Source organism: Rhineura floridana, chromosome 2, assembly GCF_030035675.1.
Source record: "Rhineura floridana isolate rRhiFlo1 chromosome 2, rRhiFlo1.hap2, whole genome shotgun sequence".
Lineage (NCBI taxonomy): Eukaryota > Metazoa > Chordata > Lepidosauria > Squamata > Rhineuridae > Rhineura > Rhineura floridana.
In genome coordinates, this window is record NC_084481.1 from 20,993,817 (window position 1) to 21,015,905 (window position 22,089).

Genomic DNA, 22,089 nt, shown 5'->3' on the forward strand with positions numbered 1-22,089 from the left:
GGGCAGCTATAGTGAATGCACCAGAGGAGCAGGAGATTTGATCTCCTCTCTGAGATATTGTACTGCCCTACAAAATTTGTAAACATGCAAACACAATTTGGGTTGGTCTTTAACAGTCCAATCCACTTCCTGTGTAGCTTGGAAAAATTTGGTAACATGTGCCATGTTAAGATCCGCAGGGTCTACCAAAGGCTTCTTTAACAAAGGTCTTATCACAGCCTTCAACAATGTTGTCATAGAGCCTTCCCTTAGGGAGGTGTTAATTAAATATGCTAACCAGTCAGCCACACACACTCTGGCAGATTTAATTAACCAGGATGGGCAAGGGTAAAGAGAGCAGGTAGTGGCCCTCATTTCTCCCAGAGTCCTGTCCACATCCTCAGGCTTTACAAGCGAGAAGTATCCATAGAAAGATGACCAGAGGAAGCCTCGGGGACATCTGGCACAAATGTAGTTAATAAGGAGTCCAAGTCAGTCCAAATGCGGGCAATTTTATCTGCAAAGGTGCCTCACAAACATGACACAATGAGCAACTGAGGGCTCAGAGTCTAATGTAGGCCAGAGCCCAAAAGACCCTGGACCACCCGGAAAAGCATCACCGGATGACACTGAGCAGACGCAATGGTGGCAGAGAAGTGAACTCTGCCATGATAGGCTTGAAAATGAGCTTTAGCCTGTGTTCAGTCAGAAGCAGATTGCGTTTGTCTCTATCGTCACTCTAGCCATCGTCCCTGCCATTTCATCAGGCCCAAGGTTTGAATAAACGAAGGTGTATTACAGGCCTTCCTTGGTGGGAGAGGGTGCTTTGGAGCGATAGTGTCTACTGCTCGGGTCACCTCCGTATTCCAGAGATGTACTTCGGCAGTATCGCCATGCTGGGAACATCCCAAGAGCATTCAGGAAACCATCCGGATCCATGAGTTTCCGGGGGTGGACCATCTTAATTGGCCCTTCACTCCTGCGAAGGTTACCGGGGGCACAAAATCTAAACCTTGTCAGGTGGTGACAATTACACTGTTTTAAGGACTCAATCACAAGTAGACAGCCCTAAATGGCTTTGGCTCCACATTGCTTGGGCCCCATATTGCTGTAAGAATGCCTTCTCCCCTATGTGCCAGGCAGGACATTATGATCTGAATGACATGCTATCCTTGTTGTACCAGTTTCCTTGGAGATGGTGTGTCTGTCGGGGGAGAGGGTGATGGCCCATGAGAGAGCAGTCTCTGTGGTGGCCCCAAAACTGTGGAACTCCTTTCCTATAGAGGTTTGTTGGGCACATCTCTTTACAGCTTTAGGTGGTTATTGAAGATGCACCTCTTTTCCTTGCCCGTTGACAGCTGAACTGTTGTTCGTGTCCCCCTATATATCACCTGGTTTCATTGATATATATTGTACTGTATGGCATTTTGGGGTGGGGTTGATTTTATTTATTTTATTGTATTATGTTCTCTTTCTCTAGATGTAACTCGCCCTGGAACCTTATGGTGAAGAGTGGATAACTAATACATTAAGTAATAATTATTATCCCAAAGGATGACAATGATTTGTGTAAAATACAAATTTCCTTTATTCAATGTTATGCTAAGATTGCAAACAGTTGTATTGTTTCAGTTTGAGGTGTGTTAGTATTTTGCCTCTGACTATGGTATCTGAATGTAATGTTTCTGTTATTGAGGATATTGGTGGTTATATCTTCATAGGAAAAAAATATTCTGAATAGTATTTGCTTTGCATAGATCATTTATCTGTACCATTCAGGTTTTCCTGATCACTGAATGCTCCTATTGTAAAATTTGAAAACCCCTATTGTAAAAAACAACAGAAGAATTATGTATTGCCAGCCTGAGATAGCTGTCTTTCTGTGATTAATCCAAGTACATCCTCCTATTAAATAAATCAAAAAATCTTTTTATCTAAATAGCTGGAGATTGACAAGATCAAACTGCTCTGGCTTAAAACCTCATGAAAATATATTGTGCCAAAATGAAATACTTACTATACGGAAAGTGAAATAGCCCCCATAAAACCCAAAATGTGGGTTTTAAAAAATATTAATCTGACTGAAAGCAGGGACTCTTATAACTAAAACATGTCTGGGTTTTTAAACGTTTGAACCAACCCTCTATTCCTCCCCCCACCCCAACACAGACACACCAATTTAAACCAAGCATGTGTCAATAACTTTCCAACACAGACATATTTGTTTTAATGTAGCAGAATTATAGTACCATCATTTGAAAAGATAACGTCAAAGTTCATAGTCTACTAAATCAATTACATATTTATTTTATTTAACAGCATTTGTATACTGCATATACATATATACATACATATACTCACTCTCTTTCAAAGGATTTACATCCCCAGGAGGAAAATCCATTTGGGATCTGGTATACTTTTTCAGTAAGATAAAAGACAGATTGAATCAAGTTTCTGATTTAGGTATTTGCAGAACAACAGTGCATACAAATTGGTCACTATAACAATTAAAACATTGCTGTGCAGATACACCTTTATATTTACCTTGGAGCTTAATCTAAACCTCTGATCATACTGCCCGCATGTCCTTTGCTTATATCCACTTAGAGACAAAGGGGGAGCAATTGTGAAATTTATAGTTTTATGTCTGGCAGTCTCTGTAGACTAAACAAAATCATTTACTTGAAGACAGTAGCCCAGTTCAGACAAAACAAGCTAATTCCAATCAACCATGGTTTTATGAGGCGGGAAAGGCAGGGGGAGAGAGCATAAGAACAAGGTTGTTCTCAGTCCAATAAACCATGGCTTATCAGATCAAGAGAGGTACATTAGAATTGGACTAGAGTTAAGTGTGCTAGATTTGGGGCTAAGTGCCAAGAACTTCTCAGAAAGAGACAGGAGTAATTACTGACCAGGACGGTGTTTCTCTGTGGCATGGAAAGTAAATGTCCACAATGTCTGGTTAATAGGCTCATAAATATAATAACTTGCCATCCTAATAAATACAATACACAACTTTTTGAGATATTTATAATATTTTACCTGACAAATATGGTGTTTTATCCCCATGGTTTGCTCTTCTACATAGCAAAGCAGGCTTTAGTTTGTGCTTGATAGATTGTTAAGTCTAGAGCCTGAACTGATTTTAGCCTTCTGTTTTAATTTTACCTCTTTAAGTCCCTTCAGTACTGCTCCTCTAAATATATATGTATACGTGTGTGTGTATGTATATATTGTATTTTATGTATTTTAATTTATTTTAATGTTTTTGTGATCTTTATTGTGTATAATTTTATTAAGTATGTGTTTGATTTTATTGTAAGCGCCCTGAGTGCCCTATTATAGGGTGGAAGGGCAGGATAGAAATATTTTTAATAATAATAATAATAAAGTGAAGACTTTAACAAAATATTCATATTAAACCCAGATTTCATTTTATATCTGATTTTCCTTAAAACAACCATGAAATAGAAAAAAATCTAAAGGATTTTTTAAGAAGCTTTTTTATCCACCCTGCTTGCATGCACTGTTCTGTCTGCTTCCATACACACTGTATAGTCTCAAAATTGTGCTGTTCACATGCAATCTCCATAATTTCTTCAGCTGATCCACTCCCAAGATATGCATGACTGCTAACAAGGCAGAGAATGAGGGACAGACTTTGCGTGTCTGCCCAATATTTTTACCAGAGAGGACATTAACATAAGAGATAGGAATGCTTGCCTATCTGTCAGCACTTCCTGCAGCTGATTGTCAGCTGGTTCTCACACATGCCCATGATTTCAGTGAAAAGACAACTGGTATTTTGTGGAAGGGAACTTCAGGCAGTGATACTGTTTGACTGATAGTGGCTCTACAGATCTCCAGCAAAGGTGTTTCTGGTTATCTGCTTCATGACTGGAGATGCTGGGACCTGAACTTGGGACCATCTTCATGTAAAGCATGGCTCTGCCACTGAGCTATGGCCCTTCTTCTGCCTCCAGTTCTTTGCATTGCTTTTATTTCTTAGGGTCACCTAGCTAGCACACTTGGAAAAATTAATGTAGTGCCTAAAATAGATATAGATAGAGAAATATTCAGTGCTGTTTTGTTTTTAAATTCTCAGAAAAATTGGGAACATTTGAAGATAAATATCATTTTTGAAAAATAACCCCAAAAGAGATATCCTGCCTTGATGAAATTAAGTTCAATGTATATCATACCTTGGTAGTTCAATTATCTGTGATACCAGTGTTTAGTGCATGAAGCAATTATTAAACCCTTTTTAAAAAAAGGCAATACACAAAAAATGCCAGTAGCATTTTGGTTACAATATTAAAGGAAGCTAGATGAAAGTGAACATATATATACCCATGTCAGACTTCCTACCATTTTGCACGCTCATATTGATTTCTTTTGACATGGTCTTCATTTATTGAGTACTATTTTTTTTAACTCCCCTGTCCATAACAGTACACGCTGTGAGCAATTGTAAAAGGAAGCCAAGGTATATTAAACCTGCCTGAAGTCAAAATGTAATCTAACACCTGTAGTCTGTAATTTGTCATCACTTTATAGATAGTTTTTTTCTTGGGGGGGTGCATTGCATTTTTTTTTTTAATAACAGATTGAATTTTCCTGAGCTTGTAACCTTAGGATACTCTACAGTCCAAGAAAAGTGATGGAACTAAATCACAGCATTTAATGCAGTTTTATTGCATCAAGGTGCAAAATCACAGTTCCAAACAAACTCAAAGAAAATACTTTTTTTTTTGGAGTTCTGATGGAGCGCTGCCCTGTTCAGTTAGACACAAACATATTTCATGACAAAATAAAATCTTAACCACTGCTCTGAAAGGAAAAACAAGCACAGGTGCAAATTGTAACTTCTGCTACAGTTTTTCATGTAGACATTCCTAGCACCTAGTAAAGGTTCTTGGCAGAAAATTCTATCTAATTAACACTCTTGCCAACAAGACGCCCAGACTAGGATTGTGTTGAAAGGTGCAGATTATTTATCAAAGCTTTGTTGTTATTGTTGTGCTCTTCTCTGTAGATAAGGTATGGTACCGTTCTCTCTGGGTATGTTTAGCACATCTGCAAACATCTGTTTCAAGAATGTAAACAGACAGTGCTTTCTATTTCAGCGTAAACGTACACTTTGAAAGTGCAGCATTTAAAGGTGCTTCTGTAGATGTAACACTCTCCGCATCTGAGATACCTGAATTAGTTGTTGAGAATTCGTGAACATGGGCAGTTGATTGTTTTTTGAATCTGGGGCGTACAGATGATGATCATATGTGTTCCTCATCTCCCAGTGGGAGCATTTTGTCCTGCGACTTTTCAAGAAACCCTGTGCTTTTCAACTGGTGGCGGTTTTAGGCTAAGTAAACTTGCTAATATTGCTAGGATCATAGGAAGCTGCCTTATACTGAGTCAGACTTATTGGTCCGTCTAGCTCTGTTCTATGTACACTGACTGGCCGGGGCTCTCCAGGGTTTTGGGCAGGGGCCTCTCCCAGCCTTGCCTGGAGATGCCGGGGATTGAACCTGGGACCTTCTGCATGCAAGGCAGATGCTCTGCCACCGAGCTATGGCCCTTCCTTCATTTTAGCCGTCACAAAATGGAATATAGCATATGTTTGGAATCGGTGTACAGACTCTGTGAAGCTGTGGCAATATCTCTTCTTCATTTGTTTTTAGCGTTCTATATCTCTGTCCTTAACTATAGCTTCTGTTTTTTCTACAATGAATTCCTTGCTGCCTCTTCTGACACTGTATATAGCTGCATGGGTCCCTTTTGCTTTAACCCTCTCCTCCTTCAAATCCTTAAAATCCCACTGCACATGCAGAATTTGCCCTAGTTCATCATAGCCACATCTGTTTCTGATACCAGGTAACTCTTCCCTCCCACATTATTTTATTTATTGTTATTTCTGTTATTTAATATTCCTCTATTAAGGCTTCCCAGAGCAACTAACAACCAAGTTAAAACAGGAGAACAATCAAAACCAATCAAACAAAACAATAATGTTAACCTATAGAGCAGCCAAAAGTCTCACAGTTAAAACTAAGTGAAAAGATCCTAAAAGACTCAGTACCAGATATGTCTCCCTGGAGTGAGAATTCAAAACCTGAGGAACCACCGCCTAAAGGACCCTCTCTCCAGTCACCATCTGTTTTGCCTCTGTAGGGGAATGGACCCAAAGAAGACTCCTGTGGATGTTCTTAGTACTCAGGCAGGTTCACTCGGAGAAGGCACCCAAGTCCTAAGCTCGTCAGGGTTTAAGGGCCAAAAGCAGCACTTGGGAATGGACTGGGAGCCATTTGTGTTCACACAGGCAAGATAATGTTCCATGTGACCAGTGCTAGTCAGTAGTTTAGCTGATATATTTTGAACCAGCTAAAGTTTCTAAGAAGCCACATAGAATGCATTTCGGTGGAATAAACAAAATGTTGTCAGAGCATTCATGATGTTATAATAAGTCTCTCATAGTTGCCATGCAATAATACAAAAGATTACAAATGTATCTGTAAAATAGTTAAAGGAACAGAAGGATTATGCTCATGCGGCATCAGAATCGACCACCCCACCACCAATTCTCTTTCTCCCTGCCCAGCAGGAATGCTATAGAAGCTTTGTCAGCAAATGAATGGTGCACTCTTGCTACCCTTCTTGGCTGCAACTGTTCTGACGCCTTTCAGCAATGTACTCCATGAGCCATAGGGAAACAGTAGGGTCCATTTCACATGGAACTCTTTCCCTATATGCCTATACAAACATTGTAGGAAGTATAATGTACGCAATCATGAACATGGCCAATGCTCCTGTCTGTCACATTATAGAAGCTGTGACTGGCATCCTGCTCATAGCATATCATAACAGACATGCATGTGATATTGACATAGGGTGTTGTATGTTGGATTCTTTTCTATATACATGTGTGGCCTATGTAGGTAAATGTCAATGCCATGTGTGGAGTAGCCCTGAGAGCACGTTCATAGAAAAGTGGCTCACCTGTCAGAGCAACATTATAAAAGTGATTGCCAAGGAATAAGATTCATGGCCCTAGATGAGATGTATTGGAATTTACAGTACCAGTTCTATGTTGGACCACAGTACCAATTCTACTTCAGAAAGTAAAAAAGTAAATCGCATTGTAAGTTACAAATTTTGAGACTTGAACATTGTAGAAATGTGGTTTCTGTTTCCAGACAGTTTATAAATGCAGTACGTTTTGGTTTTTTCGCAAAGTTAGTCTAGATAAAACTAGCTAATGGATATTAGACATTCAAGGAAATGCATATATATTGTTGCCTTGCTTTGTTTCAAAGTGCAACACAGGTCTTTCTTTCATGGCTACTTTGCCTTCTCTTAATCCTATATGGAGAAAGGAAACAAAAGTTACTTGAGTCTAGGTAATTTAATACTGTGAAAGCCAACCTCAGTCATACTCAGAGTAGGCCCATTGATTTTGATGGGCTAAAGTAATTTTAGTTCATTTACTTCAGTGGCTACATCTACTTTGAGCAGAACTGATGTTGGCTTTCAGTCTGTGTTAATAGCTGAATATAACACCCCAGGTCAGCTCCTATGAATATTGCCCACAGTTCACTTTGGAGGTGGGGAGCCACAGATGGGCTCTTTTTCATCTAGTTTACTCAAGTAATCTTCATGAAGTTTCAGCTACCTGCAAGATAGAGCCGCAATCCCCACTATTCCTCAAATAATGATTTGCTAATAGTTTTGAAAGGACACAAAACTTTTTAAAGCTCAGTCATCTTCAGCTTCTTATCCTCCATCTGTACCCTTTAATAGCAGACCAATATGCAGAAATATCGCAGGAGACGTTTTTGCTAACAAAAGTTTCACATGGTTAATTTCCACATGTCAGATAGCTTTTAAAGGCAGAGGAACAGGGTTGTTTTCTTTTTAAAAAAGATCAGCTGCACACCAAAAACTCTTGGGTGGCTACTGACAGCAATGGAAGATCAATAGTGGAGGGCACACTGACTTTCAGAGCAGCTAGTCCACTATGAACTATTCTTCTCACTGGGGAAGCTCTGATCAGTTTTCTAAGAACTCTAGAGTCCCCTGGAATACAGTTTGAAACCTCTGCCGTAGCTTATTACAAGTTATACAGATCATTCCCATAATGATATACTACATTATATATTTTCCTAAACTTAATCATTCCATATCATACTTCCTTCCCTGCAGGCGTGTGCTGTTATTTTTTACACATGGTTCCCAGCTGGATTTCATTGTGGCCTTCAAAACATATTGCAATGTTGTGTGATTTAATAGGAGTCACTTATCTTTTCAAAGTCAACTTCCATCATATTAGATATCTGTATGTTTTCTATCTGAATAGGCTAATATCTCAGAAAAGTGAAAATTAATACCTATGAAAAGTGTGTTTTTTTCCAAAAACAAAACAGTCCTGAGCTTTAGCTTTTCTACACAAATGTAGATGCCTTTTCAATATTAAAGTGGATATGCATTAGAGAAGCAGAAACATTTGAGACCTGTGGCTAGAGAGAACAAAACATGTTTCAGTTCAGATTTGCAAGGAGATGGGAAATGATTTGGGGATGAAATAGGAAGTCAGTTCCAGATGGTCAAAACTGAAGAGAAGACTTGCTTGTGCTGATGGTGGAGTAAAGGGTGAAGTGAAAGCAGAGAGATGAAGGCACGAAAGTCACATCTCTGTTATTATCCTGGGCATAGTTACTTAGAAGTTAATTCATTTGACTTATTTCTTAGGAAGAATGTTTAAGACCCTCTCAGACACTATAATTTAGAGTGAACTCATGACAAGGTAGTCATCAGAAGCTAGCAGCGCATGTAGGACTCACTCAGCCCAGATACTGCAGCATCTTTTGCTTTTTTTGCTTCCACAAGCTGCATGAAATCTGGCTTATTTGTTAACTGACATGAAACCAGAGTGCCCTGATTGGGAGGGAACAGGGAATGCTGGCTTAGTACAAGCCTGGATCTTCATGCTGAAGCTGGGTAGCCTGCAGGGAAGAGTGCTTGGTGCTGATGCTTATTCCGGGTTTAGGGAGCCCGGAGTGATTGTCTGAACTGGGTGCCATCTTCATATATGCATTTGGATTGGAGCCTGGATCAATTGTTCTTTAGATAAAGTTAAAAGAACAATTTAGGCAATAAAGAATTAGATGCATTTGCCTGTTTAAAATGTTATGTACCCCTTAGTTGTAACACTAAATATGGTGTCAGAGAAAACCAAAATAAGCATTTCTTTAGTCAATAAATACATTGTTTTGAAACTGATTTAGGAAGCCTTCCATCTCAAATGTAAACATTTTAATGTCATGGATGTATTATTTTGTAAATCCCAGGTATTCAATACTTGTCAGGATGGCTTGTTTCTGTTTTTCTAATTTCTAGCCAACTGTAATTAAACGTAGAGCCCTTCCTCTCTTTTGTGATCTATTATTGTTGCTGCATGCCTTCAACCTCTCTGATAAGTGATACTTTGAGAAGCTTTGTACATGCACCTATTTAAAGTGCCATGCTTTCAGGACTCTTTCACACATGAAATTTCCCCTACTTAAAGTCAAATGTGACACCAGTATTTATCTTGCTGTGAGTATTTATTTATTTATTAATTAAATTTATTAGTCGCCCATCTGGCTGGTTGTCCAGCCACTCTGGGCGACGTACAAGATAAAAAACAATACATTAAAACGTTAAAATTTAAAACCATAACAGTAAAAACCTAACCCACCCCAAAAGCCTGCCTGAAGAGCCAGGTCTTCAAGGCCCAGCGGAAGCTCATCATAGAGGGGGCATGGCAGAGATCATTTGGGAGAGAGTTCCACAGGGTGGGGGCCACTATTGAAAAAGCCCTCTCTCTAGTCCTCACCAGTCTAGCTGTTTTAACCGGTGGGATCGAGAGAAGGTCTTCTGAGGCTGATCTTGTTGAGCAGCATCCCTGACGATGCTGGAGGCGCTCCTTCAGATAGACTGGGCTAAAACCGTGTAGGGTTTTAAAGGTCAAAACCAACACCTTGAATTGGGCCCGGTAAACAACCAGTAACCAGTGCAACTCCTTCAGCACTGGAGTGATGTGATCTTGCCAGCGGCTGCCTTTAATCAGACGAGCCGCCGCATTCTGTACCAGTTGCAGCTTCTGGACCATTTTCAAGGGTAACCCCACGTAGAGCGCATTACAGTAGTCTAGGCGAGAGGTGACCAGGGCATGTACCACCAGTGGGAGCAGATGGTTGGGAAGGTAGGGGCGCAGCCTCCGTATCAGATGGAGTTGATACAGCGCTGCCCGGCTCACAGCCGAGACTTGAGCCTCCATGGACAGCTGGGAGTCAAGAATGACCCCCAGGCTGCGGACCTGGTCTTTCAGGGGCAATCGTACCCCATTGAGCACCAGGTCCACATCCCCCAGCCTTCCCTTGTCTCCCACAAACAGTACCTCGGTTTTGTCAGGGTTCAGCTTCAGCTTATTCCTTCCCATCCAGCCACTCACCGACTCCAGGCACTTGGACAGGGTTTCTACAGCCAACCTCGGTGAAGATTTAAATGAGAGATAGAGCTGCGTGTCATCTGCATACTGATGACATTGCAGCCCAAATCTCCTGATGATTGCCCCCAGAGGCTTTATATAGATGTTGAACAGCATCGGGGACAGGATGGAACCCTGTGGCACCCCACAAGTGAGAGGCCAAGGATCCGAAACCTCATCCTCCAATGCCACTCTTTGGTACCTACCAGAGAGGAAGGAATGGAACCACTGCAATACAGTGCCCCCCATGCCTAACCTCTTCAGGCAGTCCAGGAGGATAACGTGGTCAACGGTATCGAAAGCCGCTGAGAGATCAAGGAGGACAAGGAAGGTGCATTCGCCCCTATCCCACGCCCTTCTCATATCATCTACCAAGGCGACCAAGGCTGTTTCAGTCCCATGCCCAGGCCTGAAGCCCGATTGAAATGGATCCAGATAATCCGCTTCCTCCAAGTGCGCTTGCAACTGCTTTGCCACCAGTATATGGGCTGAGAAGCTATCACCTAGAGAAAATACAAGATAGATAGTGGAGCTTTGCCTGTTTATACCTGCTGAGGGGCTGCTACTCTGTTTATAGGGAGCCACTATATGACTGCATTCTTTTAGTTCTAGTTTCATTTCATCTATTCAGCCATGGTTAGTAAAACAGCATGGTAGAGGACCAGTGCCAGCTCCTCCTCCACACCGTGCAGATAAATTCCAGGCCTCGGTCATACTCCACCGTGCTGTTGCAGTACCATCACCATGGTTAAAAGTACAAACATTTAGATTAAGCTTAGAAACGTAACACGAAACGAAAAACTTTGAAAAGAATAACTGATTATCTTGTGAATAACTGGCATGTTGCAAGGTAGTCAATGTTTTTCATTTTGAGGGGCTCTTCTCTTCTCCTTTTTAATTGAAAGAGTTGCTCTAACGTGTTGTTTTTCTGAGCCAATTTATTTATAGCAAATAATTGTAACATCCTTTTTTGTAGATGGGTTAGGGTCTGTTCCTTTAAAACAAACAGATCACCCAAGAAAACACTGGCCTTTAAACCTGAAGAGTACAGGACCTACCATGTAGCTGCTTAATGAAGTTAGGGAATGGAAGGACTTCTTTTTTCTGCAGATGGCAGCATGTTGCGCGGGGCCAAATACACACGGCATTGTTGAGAAATGAGGGAACCAGAGTGCCAAGAACATTTATTTCACCTTGTTATATTCTCTAGGCTCCGCTACTGTTGTATTCATTAGGACATAAGCCACCTTCCATCATATCAGAAGAAGAAATATATTTATTGAATCTTCAAGGCTCATAGTTGGGGAGAAGACTTTAAATTCCACATTTCTCCTGGTTCAGGTGTATGTACATACTTGCTTACCCCGCGTTACAAATGGTTTCATGTTTTTCCTCTTAACGGCAGGGGTTATAACGTTTTCCTGTCTATTAAGGTCTAAAATCCTCATCTGATTTGCCCTGTGAGTTTACGTTTAAAGAGAATTATGAAAGCTGTGGTAAACCATTATTGTTAACTCTGTGCAATGCTTAGAGGGTGATTAAACAACATATACATGTGTAACTTATCTCTCATAGAGAGATGCAGAAATAAAGAGAGAACAAATACTTTATTGACATAACTAGGTTTTCCAAAATAATGGATTTTAGGAATTGTATGTATATATATACTAAGGATGGAAGGATCTGTCAGTTTCAGTCCTCTCAGCTTCTTATTTTTCTGATCTTAAATTCGGTTCTCCATATTTCTGCAGCAATTTGCTGTTTTTTTTACAAAAAAAATCCTCATGAAAATTCTTCAGCATTTTAGTGTGAATTTCTCCCAATAAATACATTTTTGTATGCTGTTTTGACCAAGGCACACATTTTTGCAAGCAATTTATCCTATTATACTGCATTTTTAATGTTATTTTCACCAACATATTCATTTTTCTGCATTTCTTTTTCAATATATGCATTTTTGTAAACATTGCTTGGTTAGAGAACTGCACTGCAAAATTTGGATAAGTGTGGATTTCAAAGGCTGTATTTTGGTTATCATATTGTTTCAGAAAGTGCAAATTTGATAAATTTGGCTTGAAATGCAAACCAAATCGAATTCCCTCCCATCCCTACTATATTCCTTCTTTTAGTCTGTAATAAATTATGTATTTCTAATAAAATTTCATCCCATCATCCAAAGGTATATTTCCCTGGAGGTTTTATTTAATGATTTTTAGGAAATAGTTCTGAATTCAAATCTGCTGTTTTAGTACAGTATTGATACACATGTAATGTTATGGAATCCTCATGTAACATGTTACAGACTTCCTCACAGATTCCTCTGTTTTGAGGGCGGGCCCTAGTGATGTCACAGGGCAGGCCCGAGTGATGTCACGGGGCGGGCCCGAGTGATGTCATTAAGCATGATACATTAAGCATCAATCACAGTTGCTTGGAGCATACAATTAAAAAAAATCTGATTGGAAATTAAGATAGAAGTCTTAGCTAAAAGATGGAGCCTGGGTAGGGAACATTTAATCTAGCCTACTTGCTTTCAGCAAGAAAGGTTAAGTGCCTTCAGGCCAGGCCAGTCACCAGAAGGCCACTGCAGGGACAAAGGAGCCTAGTGTTGTGGAGATGTTAGATGGGAGCTTTGGGGAGTAAAGATGGATGCTCCTGAAGGCTGCAATTCTAAACACACTTACTAAGGGATTAAGCCCCATAGAACTCAACAGGACTGACTTCTAAGTAGATATAGTTTGGATTGTGCTGTTGGTAAACCTTGACTAGGGTTCTTTTGCAAAGACATCCATATCCTAGCAGGGTTGGCAACCCCCTGCCTGGAATACCCTGCCCTTATCTTTTAACGTGGCTGCTCCAAACTTTTTTTACAGATTTGACCCTTCAGAAAGAGGTTTGAGAAATGAGTAAGAGTAAGAAGTATCTTTTAAAATTGTTCTTTTCAATTCACTCTTGAATGCACATCATACCTAGGGCAGAACCACACCATTCATGTAAAGCACATTCAACACCCATTTGAAGCACATGAATCCCACCACAGAATCATGAGAACTGCAATTTGTTAAGAGTGGTGAGAACTATAACTGTGAGGGGGAAATGACACTTCCCAGAATTCATTAGGGGAAGTCATGCGCTTTAAATGCGAGTTGGATATGCTTTACACGTGTTGTGTGAATCCACTTAATAAATTTTGCCTGCATGGAAATTGTTTTAATTAATTTTTCAAAATGGAAATGAGCTATAAACTGTAGTGGGTGACCATGGGCTACTCACCATCTCTCAGCCTATCTGCCCCTCAGGATGAAAACAATGGAGAACCATGACTACCCCAAGGCATACTTAAAATGTAAAGGAAGTATTGTACAACCATAGTATGCAATTGGATACTTATAGGGACACAGCATGACAAAACTGGGTGGAAGTAATGAGTGGGGTACCACAGGGCTCGGTCCTGGGCCCAGTGCTCTTCAACATTTTTATTAATGACTTGGATGAGGAGGTACAGAGCATGCTTATCCAATTTGCAGATGATGCAAAATTGGAGGGCATAGCTAATACCGTGGAAGGCAGAAAGAAAATTCAAAGGGACCTTGATAGGCTGGAGCATTGGGCTGAAAACAACAGAATGAAATTCAGCAGGGATAAATGCAAAGTTCTACACTTAGGAAAAAGAAACCAAATGCACAGTTATAAGATGGGGGATACTTGGCTCAGCAATACGACATGTGAGAAGGATCTTGGAATTGTCGTTGATCACAAGCTGAATATGAGCCAACAGTGTGATTTGGCTGCAAAAAAGGCAAATGCTATATTAGGCTGCATTAACAGAAGTATAGTTTCCAAATCACGTGAAGTATTAGTTCCCCTCTATTCAGCACTGGTTAGGCCTCATCTTGAGTGCTGCGTCCAGTTCTGGTCTCTGCACTTCAACAAGGATGCAGACAACCTGGAACAGGTCCAGAGGAGGGCAACAAGGATGATCAGGGGACTGGAAACAAAGCCCTATGAGGAGAGACTGAAAGAACTGGGCATGTTTAGCCTGGAGAAGAGAAGATTGAGGAGAGATATGATAGTACTGTTCAAGTACTTGAAAGGTTGCCACACAGAGGAGGGCCAGGATCTCTTCTCAATTGTCCCAGAGTGCAGGACACAGAATAATGGGCTCAAGTTGCAAGAAGCCAGTTAGGAAAAGCTTCCTAACTATTAGAGCCATACGACAATGGAACCAATTACTAAAGAGGTAGTGGGCTCTCCAACACTGGAGGCATTCAAGAGGCAGCTAGACAGCCATCTGTCGGGAATGCTTTGATTTGGATTCCTGCATTGAGCAGGGGGTTGGACTTGATGGCCTTATAGGCCCCTTCCAACTCTACTATTCTATGATTCTATGAAAATATTTATATAAGCATGACTATCAAATATGTTTATTATTTATACAACCTGTAAAGATATTTATAGTGCAATCCTATATTTGTTTACTCAGAAACAAGTCCCAATGTATTCAATGGGGCTTACTCAACCAGGGAAAACTGTACCCCGAAGTGATAAGGAACTTGTTTTTTTAGCAAGTCTTTTAAGTTGAGACCTTATTACAGTCTGTGTCTGTGTTGGAATTGCTTTTTAATATGTTTTTTAAACCTTTTCTTAAAAAAATATGTTTTTAAAACTTTTAAAGATGTTTTTAAAGATGTTTTGTTTGAACATATTTTAAAGTCTGTTTTTATGATTTTAAAAGTGTTTTTAGTGCTTTTGTTTGCCGCCCTGGGCTCCTGCTGGGAGGAAGGGCGCAATATAAATCAAATAATAAATAAATAAAAATAAATAAACTTTATTCATTTTTTTAAAAAATCAGTATTTGTTTCCTACATAATAAAAACTGTGATAAACCCTGCCTAATTTCTTTAAAAATAGGGTTGGAGGGGGAGAGAAAGATTTACAACACAAACACAAGTCTGCGCTATGTTTACTCATAAGTCCCATTAATTTACAGCACAATCCTAACAATGTCTACTCAAAAGTAAGTCCTAATGGAGTTCAATGGGGTTTACTCCAGGTACATGGGATTATTGGAATTGCTTTACTCCCAGAAAAGCAGATATTGGATTAAATACTTTCATATTTCATAACCCAGGGTCTGACTCTTGGACAGAAGAGGAAAAAAACCGTTAAGCCATATTACTTACGCAGACTGCAAAAATCTTAAAGCCACCATTTTCTGACATTGAAATTAAGCCTAGGCATGCCTGGATCAACAAGTCACAACCCTGGCTTCATTGGCTACAATCCTGAAAGGGCCGGGTTACAGCCAGAGCTTTGAAAAGTTACTTTTTAAAACTACAACTCCCATCAACCCCAGCCAGCATGGCCACTGGATTGGCCTAATGGGAGTTGTAGCCAGAGCAAGGAATTGTTTAGAGATCTGTAAAAAACAGCCGTGTGGGGGCGGCGGTTGATGTTTTGGTGTATATCTCGGGAACCATACCACCTAGAAACTTTTTTTTTTAAATTGAAGCTGAGAGTCTGGAGATTAAGGGGTGCAAGCCGGAGAGCTGAAGCCCCCCCCCAAAATCAGAGACTCCAGCTGAAAACCGGAGATTAAACAACATGAGGGCAATTCTGGCCAGAGGTGAGAAAAGCAAGGGTGGGGCCGGAGTCTCTGGCCATTTGCCGGAGACCTGGCATCACTATGCTTAAAGCTAGAATATTTTTTTTGTGAAAGTCCTACAATGAAACACTGATCTCTCTGGAAATGTTAAGGCTATCATAGAGTTGAATCCAATGTTATTCAAGTGGAGCTTTGCTCATGTAACAAGACGTCTCCCTGCTGTGGCTCTGTGCACCCCAATCTATTCAGAAGGGTCTCCCAAGGGTCTCGGGACCAGTTCTGGGGGGCATGCAGAGGGTAAGAGGGAGAAGAATAGGAAACCCCACTGCATGAGTGCAAGTCTCTTCCACCCGGGCATGGACACAGATACAGTCAACAGAGTATTACAGTAAGAAGGGCTTCCAGGACAATCACGCCAGCATTATTACCCTCATTCACATATTGTACCATTCACTGGATATAAAACAAGTCAGGAAAAAACCTCCAACAACACACACACATACACACAGAGAGAGTTTCCATCAAGGACCAACGTAGCTGGACTCTTTAGGACCAGTTTATATGCTTCTCTGGACAGTGGCTCCTCTGCATGATGAGCAAGTGGGCAATCCACCCACTGACCAACAAATTTTATTTATTTATTTATTGTATTTGTATACCGCCCCATAGCTGAAGCTCTCTGGGCAGTTTACAGTAACTAAAAACATCAAAAACAAATATACAAATTTAAAACATCTTTTAAACAGGATGTAATGTCTGCATGGGGTCCACGGATAAAGTTGTTAATATGTAAACCTGAGTCTCACAATTCTTTGACCCCCCAAAAAGGAGGGGGCATTGCATGATTGGGCCCATCTGCAGACACGGCTTTACGTGTGGAGCGTTCACGGCAGCCATTACCTTGCGTGTGGAAGACGGAAAAGGAGTGTGCTCCTCCTCCATGGAAAGAGGATCCCCAGCCCACGAAAGTGTGCACTTCCTCTTTGTTAGTAGACTTGCATTATACAGAAGGGATCGAACGAGAAGAAAAAGTGAATGGGAAGCATAGCTTTAGGGACTTTTGTTAGCGTTATGAAGATGTGGCTAGAATGGACAAGGGTGTACTCTTTTGGTGTTTTTAGTTTTAAATGACTGACAAGCTGGTTGGTGTTTCATGTATTTGTAAGTTGCTTTGAGGCTTTTTTTTTGAAACCAATAAATAAATATAATAATGTATCAGTTTTATTACACAGACGTTTTGGGTCATGGAAGACTTCCTCTAAATAAGTATGCTTTTTATTTTTATTTTTCAGGTACTTCATAGACAGCAATCCCAGCCAGCAAAGGAAAACTCACCTCCAAGAGAAGAGGCTCCACCCCCACCCGTGGAGGACACATGTACCAAAAAAACAAGATCCCGTACTAAAATTTCTTTAGAGGCTTTGGGCATCCTTCAAAGTTTCATCCATGATGTTGGGCTCTATCCAGATCAGGAGGCCATCCACACTTTATCTGCTCAGTTGGATCTGCCTAAACACACCATCATCAAATTCTTCCAGAACCAGCGTTACCATGTAAAACACCATGGGAAGCTAAAAGAGCACATGGGAACTGTGGTGGATGTGGCAGAATACAAAGATGAGGAGCTGCTGACTGAGTCAGAGGAGAATGACAGTGAGGAGGGTTCTGAGGAAATGTACAAAGTGGAAACTGAAGAAGATAATCCTGAAAAAAACAAGGCAACCGCTTCAGAAACTGACCAGAGATAATGTGAAAACATCAAAGGCAAAGCAATACATTGATCCGAGCTCCTTTTTTTCCCCTTTTCCTTTTTTCTTTTAAAAAAAACGTGTTTTGGGTTTTTTCAGTGCACATAAGAGTATGTGCAAATTGAAAGATTATTTTGCATAGCCCAATCAGACATTCCCTTGTAACAGGCACTTGAGTTAATTTTATGTTTGACTGAGACAATGTTAATTGTAATTCATGTATGATTACATCATCATTAACCTTGCACTTGTGAAAGGAACCTCTAGCAAGTTACAGGAAGAAACAGACCTATGAAATCAATGAAGGAAATGATAACAACATATGTGTCTGTATATATATTTTATATATGTATAAAATATATATATATGAACTTTTCATGGGACATAATTTTACAATCTGAAAGTATAGACTGTGAAATGAGCTCGTTAAAAGATGAGTCTTGTTTATGTATTAAAAAACCACTTCACAATGAGTTGCTTTGGCTTTTAGATTAACTGCTGCCTGCTCTCAGGGTGTGGTTACTATTTTGAAATACCTATTTATTTTCTGTTTATCCCTGATATTTTTTAATTCTTATTGTGGCTTCCACTTTGGCAGCTTAATGGGTAATTTTTGAGGTATGCGTTTAAAATCCTAGAGCAACACTGCCAAAAAATAAAAGTGAGCGAGAAGTTGAGAGAAAATGGGGGACAAAATCAGGGCACCTTAACAAATAAAATCCCAAACCTAGTAACTTTAAAAAACTTTAGTACACGATGCACACTTCAAGTCATGGAGCATGTTTTGTTCTTTATAATTTCTGTAGCAAACGGATGAATTTTCATGGACTTTGCAGTGAAAAAAACCAGTGCACAGTAGAATTTGCTTACTAGAATGGTCTTTATGAAAAGTTGCTTTTATGAAATTTAATGTGTGGAATTATACATTGAGTCCCATTTTTTAGTGGTATGTGTTTTGGAGGTGCAGACCATCTACACTGTTGCTGTGCAACTGCTGTCAGTTTCAGTGGGGCGTGTGCAGCTGCAGTTCTTGTTCCTTTGCTCCTCTAGTGTTTGTCTGATATTAATGTGTAGGGAAATTATTCATTATATATGCTGAAATTGCTTTTCAAGAAAGCTTTCACAAATGAAATCATAAAACTATATCACATCTATCACTCTGGGCAAGTTTGATTAGTTCTTAATCAGTCAAAGGGTCTGACGGTTCTCTGGTGCTGAATTTCCTTCTGTACCTCCTTTAATTTTGTGTGTGTGCTGCATTTCGAGTCTTAAGGCTCATTATCTCAATGAGACGAAACATTGTCAGCCAACGGTCTCCCAAGGTATGGTCTTCATGCGGTGCATGACAGACTTGGTGGGAACACATTTTCTGAACTTGCTGCAGTTCTGGGTAGTAAGAGCAAACCAAGAAATTTCCGTGTAGTCACTTACTTGTCATAAACTGAAACCTTTTCCCAGCGACCTAGCATAGCAATTCCATTACATAAAGCAGAACTAATGCTGACTGACTCTTCAATAGTTCAAGCATTAAAGCTGCAATTTACTATAGTTTCCAACAGGTTTTTGAAGCCGTGGTGACACCAGCAGTGTTGCTGTTCCTCCACATTTTTTAAAAAAATGATATTTTGACTTTCTTCTTTATGTGTCTAGGTGGCTATTTGGATTTTTAAACTCATTGGTAGGCTTCCTTTTGACACGTGCTTTGTAACTTTTAACAAAGACCTCATGCAATATCACTTGGAAAGCTATTTTATGTTTCTTGCACAGGTATTGTAATATATAACTGTTAATACTATTTATATATTTGAAAGGTATAAAAGGCAGGCATTAAAACAATTCTCTGTATAGATAGTTCCCAAGAACGTAACAACATACAGGGAGACGACGTGTTGCAATACAAGCTAATTCTAGCTGCTCAGTAACCTCTAGAGTTTTTAAAGGGACTTTTCCAAAATCAATATTTGAAACCCACAGCATATCTGTATCCATTTCATATATCCTTGAAAAAAAAAAGTTGGCTTGCCGACTTAAACTTTTCTCCCTTTATTTCTGTAGTATGCTGCAGCTTTAATCAAAAATTCAGTAGGCGCTGCTTTATGTTCTGTTTTGAGTTACTCTTTTTAATCTGTTATCAGAAACTCTTGTTGAAATCACTACATATATGTAATATGGTCAACACTCATAAGGTTATTCATCTCTTTGATGGCATCAGCATTGGTTTGTTTTTTAAAAACACTTCAACCAAAAAAATTAGTAGGTATTTTTTTCAATGCTGAGTCTTGCCTTTTTTTTCCACTGCCAATTTTTGCAGTGGTTCTTCTAAGTGAATCTGTGGGCATTTTCGCCTGTGGTCTTGCCAGAACTTTGCGAATTACAATGCATATATGTCTATTTATTCAATATTCATCATATAATATCTATTTGGAAAAAGAATCTTTTCTTGTAGTGCCTCTTAACAAAGCACAATTTCCGCCTTTTTTGTGAAATAAGAGAAAACTAAAAAAAAATTGTGTTATTGCGGTATCAACAATGTGAATGAGGATTAACATATTGTAAATGTTCTTTTTCCATGTAAATCAACTTGATCTTTGTTATCACTAAGTGATAATTAAATTTTAACTTATGTGCATTGTTAGTCTGTTAGAATTTTTTGGTTGTTGAAATAAAACACATTCAGTAAATGACATACCCATTTGTGAAGTCATTCTTTGGGTCATTCCATTTCCCTTCCCCTCTCCCTGAATTGAAACAAACAAAAATAAATCCCATTCTTCTATTAGAAATGTGTTATAGGCAAGTACATTTTTCCCTGTCCATGTTATCTTGCAAACAGCTTTAGAAGTTTTACTTCTTTAAAAAAGCAGCTTCCCATTCTGCAGGGGTAGGTTGGGTTGGTGGAGTAAGAGTTCTTCTGGACATGCAGAGAATTACATTATGATAGCTAATGTTTTTAGGTCAGCCTATCAATTCAAACTCAAATTCACTCCATAAAAATGAATGGTGGTATTAGCTTATCCACATGTGCATGTTGTGCTTAAAATATATGTTTTTTCTTCTTTACTTGGAGTGCATGCAATGCATATGGAGAAATATACTCACATAAATATGGATGAATGTGAAAAATAAGTTCAGCTGCCTCTTGGCAAATTGCAGCAAGATTGGCAGATTGCAGCAAGCACAATGAAATTAAATAATAATGATAATGATAATAATAATAATAAGATACATTTATTTTTATTATCCCCCTCTCACCTGGTGTGTGGGTCCTGAGGCAGATTACACAAGTTAAAAATAGAAAATATACATAAAAACCAAACAAATTTAAAAATACAAAGCATACTAAAAAAATCCATAAAATCCTTCAGATCCTTAAAAATGTCAGAACACAGGGTTAGAAATTCAGCCAAATGCTTGAATAAAAAGGTGAGTCCAGCAGCCATCTATCAATGGGATTGGGGGTGGGTGATCTTACCTCACAAAGGAGGACATTCCATAGTCTAGGGGCTATGGCAGAGAAGGCTTTGTTGGAACTGTTCACCAGTTGGGCTTCAGATATAGTAGACACTTGCAACAGACCCTCTTCCCTGATTCTTGTGCAATGGCCGTGTCAAGTGTGAGGAAGGCGGGCAGACACATACCTTGGTCCCAAACTGTTTAGGGCTTTAAAGGTTAAAATGAGCACCTTCAATTGTACACAGAAGCAAACTGGTAGCCAGTATAGCTCTTTTAGCCAGGCATTATGTGCTCAAAGCGGCTCTTTCTGGTTAACATCCTAGCAGCCAAATTTTGAACCAGCTGAAGCTTCTGAGAAGTCTTCAAAGGTAGCCCCACGTAGAGCACATTACAGTAATCTAGGGCATGGGTGAGAGTGGTCAGATCTGAGTATCCAAGATAGGGCTGCAGCTGGTGCAACAGCCGAAACTGAGCAAAAGCCCCCCGGCCACTGCCACTACTTGATCTTCTAGCAGCAAGGCCAGATCCAGTAGGACTCCCCAACTGTGGACCTACTCCTTCTTGGGGAGTGCAACCCCTGCCAGAGTGACCCAACAACCCCAATCCTGGATAGCGTTTCTGCTCACCACCAACACCTTTGTCATGTCCAGATTTAATTTCAGCTTGTTCACCTACATCCAGTCCATTACAGCCTGGAGCCCCGGATCCAGTACCTGCAACTGCATCCTTGGGATCTGATGTGACTGATGTAGAGCTGGGTATCATCAGCATACTGCTGG

General features: G+C 39.9%; 1 protein-coding gene across 9 annotated transcripts in view; it reads left to right on the forward strand.

The window, feature by feature from the left end:
• Window positions 1–20,470, forward strand: part of SATB2 (SATB homeobox 2) — a 198,332-nt gene extending 177,862 nt beyond the window's left edge. For 5 of the 9 annotated variants that reach the window (XM_061608085.1, XM_061608082.1, XM_061608079.1 and 2 more), the window contains one exon: window positions 17,402–20,470. In XM_061608085.1, coding sequence (XP_061464069.1) covers window positions 17,402–17,857 — 456 coding nt within the window. In that variant the 3' untranslated portion in view covers window positions 17,858–20,470. The remainder of the gene's footprint in view (window positions 1–17,401) is intronic. The other 4 variants (XM_061608087.1, XM_061608080.1, XM_061608083.1 and 1 more) reach the window with 1 other exon arrangement.
• The last annotated feature ends 1,619 nt before the right edge of the window (window positions 20,471–22,089 follow it).